General features: G+C 45.2%; 1 protein-coding gene across 2 annotated transcripts; it reads left to right on the forward strand.

Annotated features, from left to right (window-relative positions):
• Positions 1-385: 385 nt before the first annotated feature.
• Positions 386-16,720, forward strand: LOC132805562 (oocyte zinc finger protein XlCOF15-like). 2 transcript variants are annotated; one of them, XR_009640921.1, is made up of 2 exons: positions 386-468; positions 3,536-3,694. XR_009640921.1 is itself a non-coding variant. In XM_060820685.1 (2 exons), exon 2 carries the CDS (start codon positions 15,530-15,532, stop codon positions 16,340-16,342), a length of 813 nt encoding a protein of 270 aa, XP_060676668.1. In that variant the 5' UTR covers positions 386-468; positions 14,811-15,529; the 3' UTR covers positions 16,343-16,720. The 2 variants fall into 2 exon arrangements, 1 of the variants encoding a protein (XP_060676668.1); XM_060820685.1 differs by lacking the exon at positions 3,536-3,694 and adding an exon at positions 14,811-16,720.
• The last annotated feature ends 1,876 nt before the right edge of the window (positions 16,721-18,596 follow it).

An 18,596-nucleotide genomic window follows, 5' to 3' on the forward strand; every position in this document is an offset into this window, starting at 1 on the left:
CTGCTTGACTCGCTGTATTCATTTATTCTAGTATTTCACAGCTCTTCGCTTTGATATCCAGACTTGTATTGCCCTTGCAACCAAAGCAAAGTATTAATTGTGGACAGTGCTTTTGCATGCGATTACTTTCGGAATATAAAAATGGTGTAAGGCCAATGTATATTATTCTATATCCATAATTTCGTACACGCACCCACAGAATTGTTGGAATCATGTCGCAAAATTGGTAGTTTGACTTGACGGCAGGCTGCAACAATGGGAGTTGACTTACCCAGTATTCTGGACGTAAAGAATACGCCCTACCTCCAGAACAGGAGCTGCGTGCGCAATCATAGCGAAGAGATTGAAGCATGCGCAATATGGGCCGGTGCGGGGGCATGCGCAGTTACTGCCGAAGCGGGACGGTTGGTGCAGCGGGCGGAGGATCAGGCGAGTGCGGGAAAGGGAAAGGACGGCAGCGGAAGAGAAGTAAATATTTTTTTGAACGCCGACTGACGGCGGATGAGCCGGAAGGAAAAGCGGTTGTGTCCACCGATCGCGGGGAAAGCGGCTGCTGTCCCAGCGCCTGCTTCACTCTGGACGCAATGCGTCTGCGCGGCTTCCATGTAATTTTGGCTCCAGGTCAATGTCCATCCCCAGACTGCACTTGATCCTGTGTCTGCTGGTACAGGGACTGTCCAAACACCCCTATTACCATCCCGTTCTAGTACCGTCCTCCAATTCGATTGCTGGTATAAACTGGAAAGGGTACAAGAAGATTTATAAGGTTCATGTCTCCTTGAAAGTGGAGTTGAAAGAAGAGGATAGTGAAAAAGGCGTTTGGTATGCTTTCCTTTATTGGTCAGAGTATTGAGTACAGGGGTTGGGAGGTCATGTTGCGGCTGTACAGGACATTGGTTCAGCCACTGTTGGGATATCGTGTGCAATTCTCAACATCTATCGGAAAGATGTTGAGAAACTTGAAAGCGTTCAGAAAAGATTTACAAGGATGTTGCCAGGGTTGGAGGATTTGAGCTATAAGGAGAGGCTGAACAGGCTGGGGCTGTTTTCCCTGGAGTGTCGGAGGCTGAGGGGTGACCTGATAGAGGTTTACAAAATTGAGGGGCATAGATAGGATAGATAGACAAAGTCTTTTCCCCTGGGGTCTGGAGTCCAGAACTAGAAGGCTTAGGTTTAGGGTGAGAGGGGAAAGATATAAAAGTGACCTACGGGGCAACTTTTTCATGCAGAGGATGGTATGTGTATGGAATGAGTTGCCAGAGGAAGTGGTAGAGACTGGTACAACTGCAACATTTAAGAGGCATTTGGATGGGTATATAATAGGAAGGGTTTAGAGGGATATGGGCCAGATGCTGGCAGGTGGAACTAGAACGGGTTGGGATATCTTGTCGGCATGGACCGAAGGGTGTGTTTCCATGCTATACATCTCTATGACTCTATGATATTAGGGAGACTGGAATGTTTGAGTTATAAAGATAGGCTGGGACTTCTTTCCCCTGGAGGGTGAGGTGTGATCTTGTAGAGATTTGTAAAACCATGAGGGGTGTAGATAAGGTGACAAGGGGAGGCAATGGGCTTGTGGTGACATTGCTGGACTGTTAATCCAGAGACCCATGTAATGTTCTGGGGACTCAAGGTTTAAATCCCACTGCGGCAGGTGGTGAATTAAATTAAAAATCTGGCATTAAGTGTCAAAGGATGACCATGAATCCATTGCCGATTTTGGGGAAAGTCCCGTCTGGTTCGCTGAAGTCCATTAGAAAGGAAACCAAGATCTTTGTCTGGTCTGGCCTATGCGTGACACCAGACCCATAGCAATGTGCTTGACTCTTACCTGCCCTCCAGGAAAGGCAATAAATACTTTTGCTCAGAGTTTGTGAGAAGATTTGTAGCTCGGGTGCTCATTGTGGTTCTGTTCACTGAGCTGGGAATTTGTGTTGCAGACGTTTCGTCCCCTGTCTAGGTGACATCCTCCGTGCTTGGGAGCCTCATGTGAAGCGCTTCTGTGTTGTTTTCTCCGGCATTTATAGTGGTTTGTCTCTGCCGCTTCCAGTTGACAGTTCCAGCTGTCCGCAGACAACTGGAACTGACAACCGGAAGCGGCAGAGACAAACCTGTATAAAAACAGCAGACAGCTGGAACTGACAACTGGAAGTAGCAGAGACAAACCACTATAAAACAGCGGACAGCTGGAACTGACAACCGGAAGCAGCAGAGACAAGCCACTATAAATGCCAGAGGAAACATCACAGAAGCGCTTCACAGGAGGCTCCCAAGAACTGAGGATGTCACCTAGACAGGGGACGAAACGTCTGCAACACAAATTACAGCTCAGCGAACAGAACCACAACAATGTTCTTTTGCTCTGAATGAATATTTTTGTAAAAAGCCAAGGATTTGTCCCCAGGGTACGAGAGGACAAAATTAGAGGGCATAGATTTATGGTAAGAAGGGGAAGATTCAGAAGGGATCTGAGAGGCAATTTTTTCACACATGGTGCATATATGGAATGACCTTCCAGAGGAAGTGGTAGAGGGAAGTGCATTTATAACATTTGAAAGACATTTGGACTGTTACATGGATAGGAGGCCTTAAGTGGGATATGGGCCAAATGCAGGCAAGTGGGACTAGTTCAGTTTCAGAAACCTGGTCGGTGTGGACAAGTTGGGCAGAAGGGTCTGTTTCCGTGCTGTATGACTCTAAATTCTGTGTGTGCAACATCCACCCCTACACGAAACCTATCTCCAAATTGTACTCTTTTGAGGGTATGTAGCGTCCAGCTTAACATCACGGCTCCCAACCCAATACCTGCCTCCAAATTGCACTTGATCCTCTGTGTATGGCTACTGAGACCATTCCAATACTGTCTTCTCAACTAAACCACCACCTCCGTCCCAATACCCATCTACAAACTGCACTTGGTCCTCTGTGTCTGGGTACATGGACCACTTCAACACCACATCTCACATCTCTACCCCCATCAGGATACACACCTCCAAACTGCATTTGATCTTCTGTATGTGAATACAAGAGCCAATGCAAAATGCCTCCACCCCAATATTTGCCTTCAAACTGTGCTTGGTCCTCGATGTGTGAGTACAAAGACCAGCCCAACACCATCCCCACCCGAACACTACCCATGACCAACATCACCACTCCACCCAATTTTGTATGTCTGTTCATAATGTGCAGTTCGATTTAGGTTTTTCTGTCTTCACATTCTTCTACCGTAATATGGTAATGGGTGGCCAGCATAAATCAAGCAGATGTTCAGAGTATCTGTGACCAAGGGAAATGGGATTGTCACTGGCTGGGCAAGTATTTACTGCCCATTCTGAGAGAAGATAGTGGTGAGTTGCCTTCTATCAGTCCATTTGGTGTTTGACACCCAGAATGCTATTAAGGAGTGAATTCTAGGATTTTGATCAAGTGTCAATAGGAACAACGATATGTTTTCAAGTCTAGATGGTGAGTGGTTTGGAGAGGAACTTTCACAAAGTAGTGTAATTATATATCTGCTGTCCTTGCCTTCTAGGTGGGAGCAGATGTGGAAGGTGCTGCTTAAGGAATCTTGGTGAATTTGTACAGTTCATCTTGAAGATAGTGCACACTGCTGCCACTGAGTGTCAGTTGTGAAGGAGCTGAATATGAATGTGGTGCCAGTCATTTTGACAGTTTTTGGAGCTGCACTAATCCAGGCAAGTGGCCAGTATTCGATCATATTCCTGACTTTGAGTCAAAGAGTCCTACAGCATGGAGACAGGCCCTTTGCCCCAAACTGGTCCATGCCAACCAAAAGTATCCATCTACGTTATCCCTATTCCCCTGCAGTTGGCCCATATCCTTCTAAACCTTTCTTATCCATGTATTTATCCAAATGCCTTTTAGCTGATGTTAATATGCCCACCTCAACCACTTCAGCTGGCAGCTCATTTCATATGTGTACCACCTTCTGTGTAAAAAAAAAAGTTGCCCCTTAGCTTCCCTTTTCTTTCCCTTCTAACCTTAAACTGATGCCCTCTTGTCTTCGATTCCCCAAACATGGGTAAAAGTTGAGTGCACTCACCCTATCAAAACCTATCACGACCTTATACACTTCTATAAGATTCCCCCCTCAGACTCCTGCGCTCTAAAGAAAAAAGTCCTAACTTGTCCAACTCTGCCTGTAACTCAGATGTATTAGTCTTGGGAACATTCTTGTAAATTTCTTCTGCACTTTTTCCAGCTTAATAGCATCCTTCTGATAGCAAGGTGATCAAAATGGAGCACAGTACTCCAACTGCGACCTCACCATTGTCCTATACAACTACTACATAACTTTCCCACTTTTACACTCAATGCCCTGACTGATGAAGGCCAAAAGCCTTCTTCACTGCCCTGTCTACCTGTGACTCCACTTTCAGAGAACTGTGCACCTGAACCCCAAGGTCCTTTTGTTGCACGACACTCTTTAAGGCCCTACCATTCACCATGAAAATGAAAGGCCTCACACTTAGCTATATTAAACTCCAGGTGGCATTTCTTGGCCCACTTCCCCAATTGATCAAGGTCCTGCTGCAATTTCTGATACCATCCTCACTGTCCACGATACCGCCTATTTTAGTGTCATCTGCAAACTTGCTAATCATGCTTTGTACATTCTCATCCAAATCATTGATATAGATAACAAGCAGTAATGGGCCCCTGAGGCACTCCACTACTCACAGGCCTTCAGTCCGACAGTTATCTTTCCGCTTCCTACCGTCAAACCAATTGTGTATCCAATTTGCCAGTTCCTTCTGGACTCCATGCAATCTCACCTTCCTGAACAGCATACCACATCAAACCTTATCAAAGGCATTACTGAAATCTATATAGATTATGTCTACCCCTTCTGCCCTCATCTACGTTCCTGGTCACTTCATCAGAGAACACTAACAAATTTATGAGGCATGATCTGCTATGCACAAAGCCTTGCTGAATACTCCTAATCAAACCCCGTCTTTCCAAATGCATGTATCTCTTATCTCTCATAATCTTCTCAAGCAACTGACCGATCACAGACATTAGGCTTAGTGGTTGATAGTTTCCAGATTTTTCTATGCAGCCCTTCTTGAGTAAGGGCATAATGTTCGAGGAGAAATCTCCTGATGAAGGGCTTATGCCCGAAACGTCAAATCTCCTGTTCCTTGGATGCTGCCTGACCTGCTGCGCTTTTTCAGCAACATATTTTCAGCAAGGGCATAATGTTCTGTACCCTGCAGCCTTCCAGGGCCTCACCTGTGGCAAACCCTGATGCAAAAATATCAGCCAGGGCACCGTAATTTCTTCTCTAGCCACTTGCAGTGTTCTTGGATATACCTGGTCAGGTCCAGGAGATTTATCCACCTTCATACACTCTAATGTGTCCAACACCACCTCTACTGTGATATGGACTGTCCCCAAGGTATCACCACTAACTTCCCCAAGTTCCCAAGCTTTCATGTCTTTCTACACAGTAAACACAGAAGAGAAATATTCATTGAGGACCTCACCCATCTCCTATATTTCTACACATTCATGGCCAGTTTTGCGCCTTGAGGTGTCCTATTATCTCTGTAGTTATTCTTTCTCCCTTAATATACTTAAAGAACCTCTTTGGATTTGTCCTAGTCTTCTCAGCCAAGACTATCCCGTGCCCCCTTTTCTTTCTCCTGATTTCCTGCATTGCCTATGCACCTCCAGGGGTTCCCTTGATTTTAGCAGCTTGTACCTGAGCTATGCCTCTTTTTTTGTTTCTGATCAAGGCCTCAATATCTCTTGTCATCCAGGGTTCCCTATGTATGCTAACCTTGCCCTTTACCCGCACAGGAACATGTAGATATGAAGTCTAATTATCTCACTTTGAAAGGCCACCACTTGCCGGAGGTCCCTTTGCCTGCAAACAAACTGTTCCAATCAATCCCTGCCAGTTCCTGTCTAATTCCATCAAAATTTGCCTTGCCCCAATTTAGAACTTGAACGTGTGGACCAGTTAGATCCCTCTCCATAACTATTTTAAAATTAATCTAACGATGGTGACTGGCCACAAAGTGCACTCCCACTGTTACCTCAGTCACCTGTCCTGCACTGTTTCCCAAGAGTAGGCTGAGTGTTGCCCTGACCGAGTAGGACACTCTACATACTGCTTGAGGAAACTTTCCTGAGCGCATTTAACAAACTCCACCCAATCTAAGCCCTGAATGCTGAGACAGTATCAGTCTATGTTCTGAAAATTAAAATCCCTGATTATGACTTGCTCCTGCAAGTCTCCCCAGTTTCCATGCGTATTTGTTCCTTTAATTCCCGTTTTCAATTTGGGGAGTATAGTACAACCCCAATAATGTCACCATCCCCTTCTTATTTCTTAGCTCCACCCACAAAGCCTCACTGAATGATCATTCAGTTATTTCATCTCTGACTACTGCTGTGATGCTCGCCTTAATCAAAAAGGCAATTTCCCCTTTCCCACTTTCCACACCTCTGTCCTGCCCCAAAGCACTGTTTCCTGTCTTCGCATTCTACTGACACCCTGTGCAATGAAATTACAACAGGAAGAGAGATTGTGTGGATGCACACAATAACAATTAATGCAGGGTTTGAAACTGAGCTGCAGTAGTATGGCAATGTGTGGGCCAGCACAGATCAAGCAGATGTTCAGAGTTTCTGTGACCAAGAGAGATGGATGTTGCACGCTGGGCAAGCATTTACTGTCCATCCCTTGAGAAGATAGTGGTGAGCTATAGTGGTCAGCTGCCTTCTGTCAGTCCATTTGATTTACTACACCCAGAATGCGTTTAGGGTGTGATTTCTAGGATTTTGACCTGGTAATACTAATGAACAGTGATAGGTTTTCAAGTATAGATGGTGAGTGGCTTGGAGAGAAACTTTCAAGTGGTAGTATTATTGCATATCTGCTGTCCTTGTCCTTCTCGATGGGAGCAGTTATGGAAGTTACTGCTGAAGAAGCCTTGGTGAATTTTTGCAATTCATCTTGAAGATGGTGCACACTGCTGTGACGGAGTGTCAGTTGTGTAGGAGCTGAATATTTGTGGATGTGGTGCCAGTCATCTTGAGAGTTATTGGAGCTACGCTCCTCCAGGGAAGTGGGAAGTATTCCGTCACATTCCTGACTTTTGCCTGCTAGATGTTGGGCTAGCTTTGGGTGGATCACGCGCTGAGTTTTCCACTGCAGGATCCTTGAAGCAGTATGTGAATAGTGTAACTCGAAAGGTGCTTGCTTGACTTGATGTTGGAGAATAAGCCAGACCAGGTGATCAAAATTTCAGTAGGGGAGCATTTTGGAAAGAGTAACCATAATTCCACAAGTTTTTTAGTAACTAAGAATAAGAGTGAAAGTGCTGAACTAGGGAAAGGCTAACTGCGACAATATTAGGCAGGAACTGGAATGTACTTTTGAGAAGCTGTTTGAAGGTAATTGACATCTGATTTGGGAATCTTTTAAAGACTAGTTGATCAGAGTGTTCCTGTGAAAATCAGGGATAAGAATGACAAGATTCAGGAAGCTTACACGACAAGAGTTGAATGCTTAGTCAAAAAGAAAAATAAACTATACTAAGGTTTATGAAACTAAACAATAAGTATACAGCTTTGGAAACTGTTGGGGGGGGGACAGCCTTGCAGGTGTAAGCTGCAGTGACGGGGTCTGTGGCGTGAGGTCTGGCTCTGAGACTCAGAAGGGAAAGGGGGAGAGGAGGAGAGCGCTAGTTATAGGAGACTCTCTAGTTAGAGGGACGGACAGGCGGTTCTGTGGACATGGGTGAGACTCTCGGATGGTTTGTTGCCTCCTGGGTGCCAGGGTCAGAGACGTCTCGGACTGTGTCTTCAGAATCCTTAAGGGGGAGGGTGTGCAGCCAGAAGTCGTGGTACACATTGGCACCAACGACATAGGTAGGAAGAGGGGTGGGGAAGTCATTCAAGAGCTCAGGGAGTTAGGCTGGAAGCTAAAAGCTAGGACAGACAGAGTCGTCATCTCTGGGTTGTTGCCGGTGCCACGTGACAGTGAGGCAAGGAATAGGGAGAGAGTGCAGTTGAACACGTGGCTGCAAGGATGGTGTAGGAGGGAGGGCTTCAGGTATTTGGACAATTGGACTGCATTCTGGGGAAGGTGGGACCTGTACAAACAGGACGGGTTGCACCTGAACCAGAAGGGCACCAATATCCTGGGGGGTAGGTTTGCTAGCACTCTTCGGGGGGGGGGGTTTAAACTAATTTGGCAGGGGGATGGGATCCGGACTTGTAGTCCAGCAAGTAAGGTAGCTGTTTGTCAGGATGTCCAAGAATGTAGGGAGGCTGTGGAGAAGGTAGCATTGACAGGGAATACTTGCGAACACAGAGATGGGCTCAAGTGTGTATACTTCAACGCAAGGAGTATCAGAAATAAGGTGGGTGAACTTAAGGCGTGGATCGGTACCTGGGACTACGATGTTGTGGCCATCACGGAAACGTGGATAGATGAGGGACAGGAATGGTTGTTGGAGGTTCCTGGTTACAGATGTTTCAGTAAGATTAGGGAGGGTGGTACAAAAGGAGGGGGGGCTGGCATTGCTAATTAGAAATGGTATAATGGCTGCAGAAAGGAAGTTTGAGGGGGATCTGCCTTTGGAGATAGTATGGGCTGAAGTCAGAAATAGGAACGGTGCAGTCACCTTGTTGGGTGTTTACTATAGGCCCCCCAATAGCAGCAGAGATGTGGAGAAACAGATTGGGAAACAGATTTTGAAAAGGTGCAGAAGCCACAGGGTCGTAGTCATGGGCGACTTCAACTTCCCAAATATTGATTGGAAGCTCTTTAGATCAAGTAGATTGGGGCGGTGTTTGTGCAGTGTGTCCAGGAAGCTTTTCTAACTCAGTATGTAGATTGTCCAACCAGAGGGGAGGCCATATTGGATTTGGTACTCAGTAATGAACCGGGACAAGTGATGGGCTTGTTAGTGGGTGAACATTTTGGTGATGGTGACCACAATTCTGTGACTTTCACCTTGGTTATGGAGAGAGACAGGTGCGCACAACAGGGTAGATTTTACAATTGGGGAAGGGAAATTACTATGCTGTAGGACAGGATTTGAGGAGCATAAGTTGGGAGCATAGGCTGTCAGGGAAGGATGTGGTGGAAATGTGGAACTTTTTCAAGGAACAGATACGACGTGTCCTTGATATGTATGTACCTATCAGGCAGGAAAGAAATGGTCGTGTGAGGGAGCCTTGATTGACGAGGGAGGTTGAATGTCTAGTAAAGAGGAAGAAGGAGGCTTACATAAGGTTGAGGAAGCAGGGTTCAGACAGAGCAGTGGAGGGATACAGGGTAGCCAGAAGGGACCTGAAGAAAGGGATTAGGAGAGCTAAGAGAGGGCATGAAAAATCCTTGGCGGATAGGATCAAGGATAACCCCAAGGCACTTTATGTGTATGTGAGCAACATGAGAATGACGCGAACGAGGGTAGGTCTGATCAAGGACAGTAGTGGGAGATTGTGTATTGAGTCGGAAGAGATAGGAGAGGTCTTGAATGAGTACTTTTCTTCAGTATTCACGAACGAGAGGGACCGTATTGTTGAAGAGGAGAGTGTGAAACGGACTGGTAAGCTAGAAGAGGTACTTGTTAGGAAGGAAGATGTGTTGGACATTTTGAACAACTTGAGGATAGACAAGTCCCCCGGGCCTGACGGGATATATCCTAGGATTATGTGGGAAGCAAGAGAGGAAATTGCAGTACCGTTGGCAATGATCTTTTCGTCTTCACTGTCAATGGGGGTGGTACTAGGGGACTGGAGAGTAGCGAATGTTGTGCCCCTGTTCAAAAAAGGGAATAGGGATAACCCCGGGAATTACAGGCCAGTTAGTCTTACTTCTGTGGTAGGCAAAGTAATGGAAAGGGTACTGAGGGATAGGATTTATGAGTATCTGGGAAGACACTGCTTGATTAGGGACAGCCAGCACGGATTTGTGAAGGGTAGGTCTTGCCTTACAAGTCTTATTGAATTCTTTGAGAAGGTATAGGGGCAATGTCAGGGGTGGGTTCTTTACCCAGAGAGTGGTGGGGGCATGGAATGCGCTGCCCGTGGGAGTGGTAGAGTCAGAATCATTGGCAACCTTTAAGCGGCAATTGGATAGGTACATGGATGGGTGCTTAATCTAGGATAGATGTTCGGCACAACATCGTTGAGGAGGACCAAGCATGTGGATAAGGATAGAGCAGTGGATGTAGTGTACATGGATTTTAGTTAGGCATTTGATAAGGTTCCCATGGTAGGCTTATGCGGAAATTCAGGAGGCATGGGATAGAGGAAAATTTGGCCAATTGGATAGAAAACTGGCTAACCGGTCGAAGTCAGAGAGTGGTGGTAGATGGTAAATATTTAGCCTGGAGCCCAGTTACAAGTGGAGTTCCGCAGGGATCAGTTCTGGGTCCTCTGCTGTTTGTAATTTTTATTAATGACTTGGATGAGGGAGTCGAAGGGTGGGTCAGTAAATTTGCAGATGATACGAAGATTAGTGGAGTTGTGGACAGTGAGGAGGGCTGTTGTCGGCTGCAAAGGGACTCGGATATGATGCAGAGCTGGGCTGAGGAGTGGCAGATGGAGTTCAACCCTGCCAAGTGTGAGGTTGTCCATTTTGGAAGAACAAATAAGAATGCGGAATACAGGGTTAACGGTAGGGTTCTTAGTCAGGTGGAGGAACAGAGGGATCTTGCGGTCTATGTACATAGATCTTTGAAAGTTGCCACTCAGGTGGATAGAGCTTGTAAGAAGGCCTATGGTGTATTAGCGTTCATTAGCAGAGGGATTGAATTCAAGAGTCGTGAAGTGATGTTGCAGCTGTACAGGACTTTGGTTAGACCACATTTGGAGTACTGTGTGCAGTTCTGGTCGCCTCACTTTAGGAAAGATGTGGAAGCATTGGAGAGGGTGCAGAGAAGATTTACCAGGATGTTGCCTGGAATGGAGAATAGGTCGTACGAGGATAGGTTGAGAGTTCTCGGCCTTTTCTCGTTGGAACGGCGAAGGATGAGGGGTGACTTGATAGAGGTTTATAAGATGATCAGAGAAATAGATAGAGTAGACAGTCAGAAACCTTTTCCCCGGGTACAACAGAGTGTTACAAAGGGACATAAATTTAAGGTGAAGGGTGGAAGGTATAGGGGCGATGTCAGGGGTGGGTTCTTTACCCAGAGAGTGGTGGGGGCATGGAATGCGCTGCCCGTGGGAGTGGTAGAGTCAGAATCATTGGCAACCTTTAAGCGGCAATTGGATAGGTACATGGATGGGTGCTTAATCTAGGATAGATGTTCGGCACAACATCGTGGACCGAAGGGCCTGTTCTGTGCTGTATTGTTCTATGTTCTATGTTCTAAAGACAGACAAAACCCGTGAAGAATATAAAGATAGTAGGAAAGAATTCAAGCAAGGGAATAGGGCTAATAGAGGTCACAGCAAGTCCTTGGCACACAGGAATAAGGAAAATCTCAAAGCGTTTTTTTACATATACAAGAATCAAGAGGGCAGCTAGGGAAAGGGTAGATCCACTCAAGGATAAGGAAGGTAATTTATGAATGGAGCTGGAGAAAGTGGGTGAGGTTCTTATTAAATACTTTGCATCGGTATGAACAAAGAAGAAAGACATGGTGGATTGTAAGTCTAGAATGGGGCATGTTGATGTTCTAAGGCGTATTAATATACTAAAGGTGGGGATCTTGGGTGTTTTCAAAAGCAATAAGGAAACCGGTCCCCAGATCCTGATTGATCACAGAATACTGAGAGAGTGGCAGGAATATTCTGGGGCCTTGTACAAAGATTTTGTCCTTTTTATTCACAGGAGAGGTCCCAGAGGATTGGAGAACAGCCAATGTTGTTCCTTTTTAAGAAAGACGACAGGGATAATTCAGGCAATTACAGGCCTTGTGAGCCTTAGAGTTAGAATGATGGAGACCCTATCATGTAGAAACAGTCTCTTCGGCCCAACGAGGCCATGCCGACCCTCCAAAGAGTAACCCACCGAGATTCATTCCTCTACCCTATCATCTTATATTTACCCCTGACTAATGCACCTAACATACACAGACCTGAACATCATGGTCAGTTTAGCGTGTCCAATTCACCTAACCTACACATCTTTGGATTGTGGGAGGAAATCGGAACATCTGGAGGAAACCCACACAGACACAGTGAGAATGTGCAACCTCCACTCCGACAGTCATCCAAGACTGGAATCAAACCCCGGTCACTGGTGCTGTGAGGTGGCAGTACTAACCACTGAGCCACGTGCCATCCCTCCACTGAGCCACCACGTCATCCGTTCAGTGGTTCTGACTTCAGTGGTAGGGAATTTACTGAAGAAACTTCTTATGGGCAGATTTACACACATGGAATCAGCAGTAGACCGATTGTGTGGAGGAGGTCATGCCTTTTCAAATTTGATTGAATTTTTTGAGGAATGCCAAAGTTGATTAAGGCTTGTGCAGTGGCTATTGTCTACATAGCCTTCAGCAAGGCCTTTGACAAGGTCCCTCATGGCAGGCTAAGCCAAAACGTGGGATCTGCAGTGAGCTGGCAAGATGGATATAGAACTGGCTTGGTTGTAGAAGACAGAGAGTAGCTGTGGAAGTGTGTTTTTCTGACTGGAAATCTGTGGCCAGTGAGGGATCAGTGTTGGGGCCCATGTTGTTTGTAATGAACATAAATAGTTTGGAGAAGAGTTAGGTGGTCTGATTAGTAAGTTTGCAAATGACACAAAGCCTGGAGGACTTGCAGATAGTGAAGAGATTCACCAGAGAATATGGCTGGATACAGATAGGCTGGAGACTTGGGTGGAGAAATGGCAGATAAAATGTAAATGTGTGATGATGCATTTTGCAGGCGGCATATTAGCATAGTGGTTAGCCCTGCTACCTCACAGTGCTCGGCACCCGGGTTCGATGGCAGCCTCGGGTGACTGTCTGTGTGAAGTCTGTGCATTCTCTCCTTGGCTGCGTGGGTTTCATCCAGATGCTCCGGTTTCCCCTCTCAGATCAAAGGTATGCAGACTAGATGGATTGACCATGCTAAATTATCCATAATGTCCAGGGATTTGTGGGTTAGCCATGGAAAGTGCAAAGTTACAGGGATGGGATAGAGGGATGAGTGTGGGTGGGGTGCTCTTCTGAGAGTCAGTGTGGACTTGTTACGTTAAATGACCTGTTTCCACACTGTGGGGATTCTAATACAGGAGGGAGGTATACAGTAAATGGCATGACACTTAGTAGCATCAAGATACAGGCAGATCTCAGCTTTCAGGTCCACAGAATGAATGGGAGAATTAGCTTTTTTGTCACAGTTCCCTGAAAGTGGCAACACAAGTGAATGAGGTGGTCAAGATTGCATATGGCATGTTGTCTTCATTGGTCAGACATAGAGTATAAACATTACCAAGGCATGTTACAGCTTTATGAAACTTTAAAAACACCATATTTGGAAGATTGTGAACAGTTCTGGTCACCACACAACTGGACTGCTTTTAAGAGGGCTCAGGAAAAGTTTGGCAGGATGTTGCCTGCTTTTGGAGGGTGTTACCTGTAAGTGGGAGTTGGACAAATTTAGTTTGTTTTCATATAAACATCACAGGCTGAGGGGCGATCTGAAATAAATTTACAAAATATGCCAGGCATGGATAAAATGGATAGTTTGAGTCTTTCTTTTTCTAGGACAGAAGTATCTATTAGTAGGGAGCATAGATTTAAGGTAAAAATAAGTTTAAAGGAGGTGTGAGAGGCATTTTTTTTTACACAAGGTAGTAAGTGCATGGAATGCGGTGCCAGAGGAGATGTGGAAACAGATACAACTGCAGTGTTTAAAGGCATCTTGACAGATACATGAATAGCCAAGAAATAGAGGGATTAGATTAGATTACTTACAGTGTGGAAACAGGCCCTTCGGCCCAACAAGTCCACACCGACCCGCCAAAGCGCAACCCACCCATACCCCTACATATACCCCTTACCTAACACTACGGGCAATTTAGCATGGCCAATTCACCTGACCCGCACATCTTTGGACTGTGGGAGGAAACCGGAGCACCCGGAGGAAACCCACGCAGAGAACATGCAAACTCCACACAGTCAGTCGCCTGAGGCGGGAATTGAACCCAGGTCCCTTGCGCTGTGAGGCAGCAGTGCTAACCACTGTGCCACCGTGGATGCAGACTACATAGAGAGAAAAGGCTTTTCATTTAAAAAGGTGTCATATGTCAGAGCAGGCTTGATGGGCTGTTCCTGTGCTGTGTTGTTCTTTATTTCAGAATTATTAGCTTCTGAACTGCTTTTGTAGTCGCATCACTTAACTGACAAGTTTAGTTCAGTTTCTGGTCAGTGGTAACCCTTGGCTCTTTATAGGAGGGGCTACAATGACGCTACTGCCATTGAATGTCAAGAGGTGATGCTTACATTCTCTTTTGCTGGAGCTCATCATTACCTGACACTTGAGTGGTGCAAATGTTATTTGCCACTAGTCAGTCAAAGCCTGGAAATTGTCTAGTTCTAGATCATTGAAAAGCAACTGAAAATTGACTGACTTTATTCTCAGTCTCCATATGGGATGGAGAATTAAATTCCATCACAACAGAGGTAGGGTTTAAACTGAGTATGGAAGAAGAAAGAGTGTCAGTGATGTAATGGCTTTTTATTTCATGGAGGAGGGAAAATGTATAACCAAAATTTCTGATTTCTGATTTTGGGGGAACCAAAGCAGAAAACAACAAGAACTTTTTGCTCTAAATTTTTATTTTGTAGTTGAATTGATGGATTTTATAAATTCTTTTACAGGACATTGGAAAGGGAGCATTTCCAGATCAAGAATGCAAACCAAACATAACATTGAGATGTAGCAGTCATGTGACTCATCAGGCTTCAAAGGTCATTAGCCTTTGAATGAAGAAGAGAGAGCTGTTTGCCTGTTCCGTTAATGGGAAAAGATTTCAAATATGTGTGTGACTCAAAGCACTGAGATGTGCACACCCAGATGAGGATGCCTCAGTGCACTGACTGTGGAAACAGTGTTGACCAGTTAGCCAGTGTGCAATAAATTATTGCACCATTCATATCAGGAAGATACCGTACATGTGTTTGAGCACAATAAGGCCATAAGAAACAGCAGAATTAGCCTGTTCAGCCTATTGTGGCTGCATCAATATTCGATATGGCTGATATGTTCTTCAACCCCATGCTCCTGCTTGGATTCCCTTGTCATTAAGAGCCTATCTATCTCTGTGTTAAGTGTACTTCAATGACTTGGACCCTACAGCCCTCTGGAGCAATGGGTTCCACAGTGTAACAATCCTGGAGCTGAAGAAATACCTCCTCCTCTGTGCTCAAAAGGGTCGTCCCTTCACTTGGCTGCTAGTCTCTGCGAGTCATGGAAACATTTTCTCTATGTCCACTGGATCCCAGTGTTCTGTAAGTTCCAGTCATATCCCCCTTCTCGACTCCGTAGACAAGGTTTTGACTGATCATCCAACCTGGAGAGGAACAAGGACACCCACCCAATGGCAAAGCCGTGGATTTGTGGGGACTGTGGGAAAGGATACAGTTACCCATACCAACTGGAAACTCATCGGCGCAGTCACACTGGGGAGAGGCCGTTCACCTGCGCAATCTGTGGGAAAGGGTTCACCCAGTCATGCACACTGCACACACACCAGCGGGTTCACACAGGCGAAAGGCCATTCCTCTGTCTGTACTGTGGAAAGCGATTTAATGCTTCATCAAATCTTCTGACTCACCAGCGAGTTCACTCTGATCACAGACCGTTTAAATGTTCTGACTGTGAGAAGAGCTTTAAGAGCAAGAAGGACCTCTTAACACATCAGCGCACGCACACAGGGGAGAGGCCGTTCACCTGCTCTGTGTGTGAGAAGGGATTTATTCAGCCATCACACCTCCTCCGACACCAGCGATTTCACACTGGGGAGAGGCCGTTCACCTGCTCGGAGTGTGAGCAGAGGTTCACCGATTCATCCGACCTGCTGAAACACCAGCGCATACACACTGGTGAGAGGCCATTCGCCTGCTCTGTTTGTGGGAAGGCGTTCACTCAGTTATCCAGCCTCAGCTCACACCGGCTGGTTCACAGTGACCAGAAACCCTTCCAATGTCCCAACTGTGAAAAGAGGTTCAAAAGCAAATGGAATCTGTTGTCTCACCAACGTAGTCACACTGGAGAGAGACCATTTACCTGCCCTGTGTGTGGTAAGGGCTTCACCCAGTCAAACAATCTGTTGAAGCACCAGCATATTCACAGCCAACAGTCAGGGTTCGAGTCTGCTGGTATTGCTGGGGTTAATCTCATCCAGGACTGACTCGGTTCTTCTCATAGTTGGAAAATGTTAATGTGTTTGTGCTGAATTTAGTAGCAGGCCTAGATTAAAACACTCAGGATAACAATGAAGTGAAACAAGTTCATTTGAAGTACACTATCTTTCCCTGCTGGATGAAGCTCAGAAAGGACAATAGTATGAAGGGAAATCCAACTGAAGGTCAGAAATAAAAGTTTCTGGAGGAAATGTGCAGGTCTGGCAGCATCGGTGGGGAATTTAATTAACTCTGTTTGCATTTTGAGCCTTCTTTGGACAACTTGAGTGAAGGACTGTTTAGCTAGAAAATAATTTCTGCCTGGACACAGTCCTTCAAGGCCACACCAAGAGGTTCAAATGGTATTTTGGTCCTTCTCTTCATTGTTATTTGATGGGAAAGGCTGTGTGGATTAAACCTGGGACGTGTGAGAAATATGACCGAGCTCCCCTCTGCCGTGGTTCAGAGTTCATAAACACGAATTGGAAGGTTCCTTGACATCTGTGTTTAGAGCCTGCTAGACCAATGGGAATGCTGGGCAACTGCATTGAAATCAGAGATTGGTATCAAACTGTGACCTGTTCCAGACTGGAGGTTTAAGGATTATTTTTTGAATCTTAAAATGTCTTAATTATTGTGCAAATGTAACTTGTCTTTGTGACACTCCTTAATCTACCACTTGAAGGTATTTCCAAATTTTAGCTGTTACCTCATTTACAATAAATCTCTTTAAGATACGTTGATCTTGATGAAAAGATTTTTTAACTGCTGGGACAGTTGTACAATATATATTTAGTTCTGGGTAAAGAAGGATCCGTAGGGTATTTCACAGTTGCAGGACTTTTATGGTGCTGCATTGGTCTGTGAACATTTAGACAAAGTGTCAAACTCCTACCTATTTCCTGTGACCCTGCACAATGTTTCTATTTAAATAATGGTCTAAATCCTTCTTGAATGCCTCAGTTGCACCTGTCTCCACCACATTTCCCAGAAATGTATTCCAGTTCCTAACTACTTCCAGTGAGAAAAAGACATTTCTCAGCTCCTGCATTTTTGCAAAACTCTTTTAAAACTGTGCTGTTTGGTTATCAGTCGGCACGGTGGCTCAGTGGTTAACACTGCTGCTTCACAGCACCACAGACCTGGGTTGGATTCCAGCCTCAGGCAACTGCCTTGTGGAGTTTGCACATTCTCCCCGTGTCTGCGTGGGTTTCCTCCAAGTGCTCCAGGTTCCTCCCACAATCCAAAGATGTGCAGGTTAGGTGAATTGGCTGTGCTAAATTGCCTGTAGCGTTCAGGGATGTGTAGGTTAGATGCATTAGTCAGGTGTAAACGGAGAGTAGTAAATTGGGGGAGAGTTACGCTTCAGAGGATTGGTGTGGACTTGTTGGACCAAGTGGCCTGTTCCCACACTGTCGGAATTCTATGATCTAATCCTTTTTTTAAAAAAAATCACTTATGGGATGTGTGTGTTGCTGGCTCAGCCAACATTTATTGACCATTCCTTTTTCCTCTTAAAGTGGTGTTTAGTTGCTTTTTTGAACCACTGCAATCTATTGGGTGTAATGACGCGCACACTGTCATTAGGGAGGCAGTTGCAGGATTTTTGATTCAACAACATTGAAAGACTGACAATATATTTCCAAATTAGGATGGTGAGTGGCTTGGAGGGAAACTTGCAGGTGGTATTGTTCCCATGTATTCGCTGTCCTTGTAGGCAGGAAAGTTATATCTAAGGATTTCTGCAGTCTGGATGTACAGACTGCTACCATTGAGCATTATTAATGGAGATAGGAAAAACATCCTCAAACTTGACAAGAATCATTGGTTGCGGGTTGCCATACTGAAAATGAGCACTTCCCAATGATTGCGCATACTTATATGATACTGTAAACAGTAGTGCAACTGAGGTCTGATATAAGTTGATCACAATCTCCCTGATTTTCTTCTCTATACTATTTTTAATGAAACCATGAATATTTTATTAACAGTTCTGTCTTTGGTGTTCTGCCACCTTTAGTGACTTATGCACATATATTCCCAGGTCTGTCTGTTCCCATAAACCCTTTAGAATATTACCCCTTAGGTAAACTGGCTTTCTGTGTTCTCTGTCCTAAAATACTCCTCCTCACCCTTCTCTGCATTGAACTACATCTGAATCTAAGAATACAACCAAAATGTCCTTGATGTCAACACAACATTGTGGGCTGAAGGGCCTGTTCTGTGCTGTACTATTTTATGTTCTTTGTTCTAAAATCATGA

Source organism: Hemiscyllium ocellatum, chromosome 50, assembly GCF_020745735.1.
Source record: "Hemiscyllium ocellatum isolate sHemOce1 chromosome 50, sHemOce1.pat.X.cur, whole genome shotgun sequence".
Taxonomy (NCBI): Eukaryota; Metazoa; Chordata; class Chondrichthyes; order Orectolobiformes; family Hemiscylliidae; genus Hemiscyllium; species Hemiscyllium ocellatum.